The 3,228-nt window shown below is 40.4% G+C and overlaps 1 protein-coding gene across 1 annotated transcript; it reads left to right on the top strand.

The window, feature by feature from the left end:
* The first annotated feature begins 597 nt into the window (after nucleotides 1-597).
* Nucleotides 598-1,215, top strand: LOC117170733 (uncharacterized mitochondrial protein AtMg00860-like). Its single transcript, XM_033357765.1, has one exon. The coding sequence runs from the start codon at nucleotides 598-600 to the stop codon at nucleotides 1,213-1,215; it is 618 nt and encodes a 205-aa protein (XP_033213656.1).
* Nucleotides 1,216-3,228: the final 2,013 nt, after the last annotated feature.

Genomic DNA, 3,228 nt, shown 5'->3' with positions numbered 1-3,228 from the left:
AGTTACGGGCTGACGTCATCCTTCGTCAACCATGGTTACGCCAGCACCGGATGGTACACGACCTCGGTGCAGATTGTTTGTTTCTCGGCACGCAAGGGCGACAGCGTGTCTTTCTAGGCCCTTTTCCTGGTATCTACAAGGGAACCTCTCAACACAGTCAGATCGAGGTCGACAATGGTTTCCCTACCAGTTTTTCGCCATGATTAGGCGAACTCATCCAGAACCACGCAGGAATCTTCCACAACGACAGCCGATTAAAGCAGACCCTCGTAGCAGTGCAACACGAGATTCGTCTACACAACCCGCAAACTTTTCGTAAGGCCCCACTCCACTATTCGGAGGAGAAACGGCATAACATAGACGATCAAGTACGAGTAATGGTGCGTGACGCGATCATTGAGCACCCTACCTCGCCATTCAGCTCCGCCGTGCCAATAGCCTGCGAAAAGGATGGAGAGTACCGGTTTTGTGTAGACTACCGGCGATTAAACACCCAGCCCGAGGAGGCCCCGTAGTTCCTGCCTCGTATACACGAGACCCTGAAGGATCTCAGCAGCGCTAAGATCTTCTCAACGTTGGGCTTAAAAAAAGAACCTGATGCGACCGGTCCTTGCCGAGCAATGGGGAAACATCACCATTGCCTACCTTGACGACATCGTCATTTACTCCACCGACTGGGAGGAGCACCTTAATCACCTCGGCCTAGTCTTGGAGCATCTGGTCATCTACGAACTTACCGTAGCCCTAAAAAAGTGCAGCTTCGGAAGGACTTCACTACCATACCTCGGGCATGTTGTCGGCACCGCAGAAAACACGGCCCAACCTGTCCACATCGAGGCCATTCGGAACGCTCCACCTCCACGTAATCGTAAGGCCCTTAGATCACTCATCGGACTCTGCAATTGGGTAAAGGAGTACATCTCAAACTCGTCAGAGATACTCGCTCCCCTGACCGACATGGTGTCGACAAAGCGGCATTTCAAGTGGACCAACGAGCTACAGGAGAAATTCAAGCAAGCCAAACTCGCCTTTCAGAAACCTCAAAGCCTCCGCCGACCGGACCCGAACCTGACGTTTGTATTGCAGCCGGATGCCAGAAACAAAGGGATGGGCGAATTACTCATGCAGGAGGAACTCGAAGGAAAGTGCCACATCACTTCCTTCGCCAGCGCGAAATTCTCCGAGACTGAGTCCAAGTACCACTGCAATGAATAGGAATATCTGGCCTTAATCTGGGCCATCAAGCGTTATGGACCATACTTGAAGGACGTCCCATTCATCCTACGTACGGAAACCAAGACGCTGAGTTGGCTGGATGCCAGGAAGTACACACGCGACAAACTAAATCGATGGTACACTCTTTTGATCCTGTGGACCAATAACAGGAACCTGCCCGTCCGAGGATCGCTTCCAGTCCCGATCAGCAGCAGCCAGACGTGGTAAAGTAGCCTCTGCCCAGGAGGGTACGAATGGCTCTCCACACTCGTTCCGCCCAGCATCCGTGCAATAGACGAGTCACACGCAGATCATAGCTCAGGACACGATCGCCCCCACTCCTCCACCTACTTTAGATCAAGTCGGGTCACGAACCTAAAACCCCGGTTTGTATCATTTTTTTACTTCTTTCTTGAATTGTTTTTTTGAATTTCTTAAATTTTTCAAACTTCTTTTTGTTATAAATTTGTACCTTTTTTGTCGGCAACTATTGTTTATTAATTTTACTCCTACATTTTGCTGCTTTTTCAAAAATATTTTTTTTTTTTGATAGCGTTAATTTTCACTTTCAATACAAAATATTTGCATCCTCTCAAAAAAGGTTAAATACAAATATTGTGGTCGTTGTTTGTGCAACTCTTGCCTGTTAATTTTTTCACAGCTTTTGTTCTTTGTCGCAAAATTAAATTCTTTCACTTCGTTTTATTTTTGCGATCTCTTTTTTTAGAGAACAACTTGTATCTTTTTATTTTTTTGTTGTTGTTTTTATCGTTTATCCGCAAATTAAATGTTTGATTTTAATGATTAATCGTGACGAAATAACAAGCATTTTGTGCGGTGAAAATAGGATTTTTTAATTTTTCAAGAAAATTCGAATACTAGTTGTTATAAAATCCAAAAAAATTTTCAACAAGTTTTTTGCCTACAGACGGCCCAATGAAATTTATTTTCGATTTCAATTATATCATTAAGGAATCCTCCATGATTTTGGTTTTAGAAAAGTGTCAGTTTTTTACCTGACTTATTTCTAAACGATTGAAGCAAGGAAATCGACATTTCCCAACAATCGAAATCACTAGAAATTTTTAATTATGGTAATAATCTCGAAAATGCCTTTGCAATAAATGTGGAAAATATATCCTAACATTAGAAGTCGTTCAATTTATCTTAAGAATTGCTTAAAAATCATTCGAAAAAAAATGAAAGCGCTACCTTGACTCTACTTTTTCAAAAATTCTTTGATTTTTTCATTTTTAATTGAACTAATATTGTCAATCACCAAAATGCTGGGGTTGAGTGACAAGCAAAATAAGGTTATTTGAAGAGTGACAAGACTAAGGTGAAATTGATCAGGTGTCTAAATAATTCTTTTGTTTTCATTTCGAACCAGGAACTTGTAAACGTTTTGTTGCGGAGGTGAAGAAATTATCGGATAAATCCAGAAAAGCTTGTAAATGCAAAGAAAGTATAAATTTTTATTTATTTGGCATAATTGATTTTGTAAGAACATTTGGAGCTACTCCAAAATATTTTAAAAGATATCTAACTTTTTTTAACTTAATGGAAAATTTTAGTTAACTTAAAAGTTATTTAGCTGTTTTAGAAGTTTTAAAGAATTAAAAAATATTTTCAAACTGGGAAATATTTCAAAAAAATTTTTAAATAATTTGAAATTGGTAACATTTAATTAATGAATGCTAAAATTTTATTTATTTGATTAGTGAACAGTTAACTACCAAAGATTCATGAACAATTACTCGTGTGAGTAATTGGCAATAGAGATTTCTCTTAGATAGATGGCCAAATTAAAATAAATGAGGTCAAAAGCTATAGAAGTTTCAAAAAAATATACGAGGGTGGATTGATAAGTTTCCGGCCTGACCAAGAGATGGCGCCACTAGGCCTACCTTAAGGTGGCGTTTTATAGTACCATCCTTAGATAGCTTGTAGCTATAGTTTCAGCCCGATCGCCATGTTAGTTTAGGTTTCAGAGCACACTGAACAAGACGCCTC

The sequence above is a fragment of the Belonocnema kinseyi genome, chromosome 4 (assembly GCF_010883055.1).
Source record: "Belonocnema kinseyi isolate 2016_QV_RU_SX_M_011 chromosome 4, B_treatae_v1, whole genome shotgun sequence".
Classification (NCBI taxonomy): domain Eukaryota; kingdom Metazoa; phylum Arthropoda; class Insecta; order Hymenoptera; family Cynipidae; genus Belonocnema; species Belonocnema kinseyi.
Note: the sequence above shows the minus strand (reverse complement) of the source record. Positions and strands in the feature narration are given on the sequence as shown.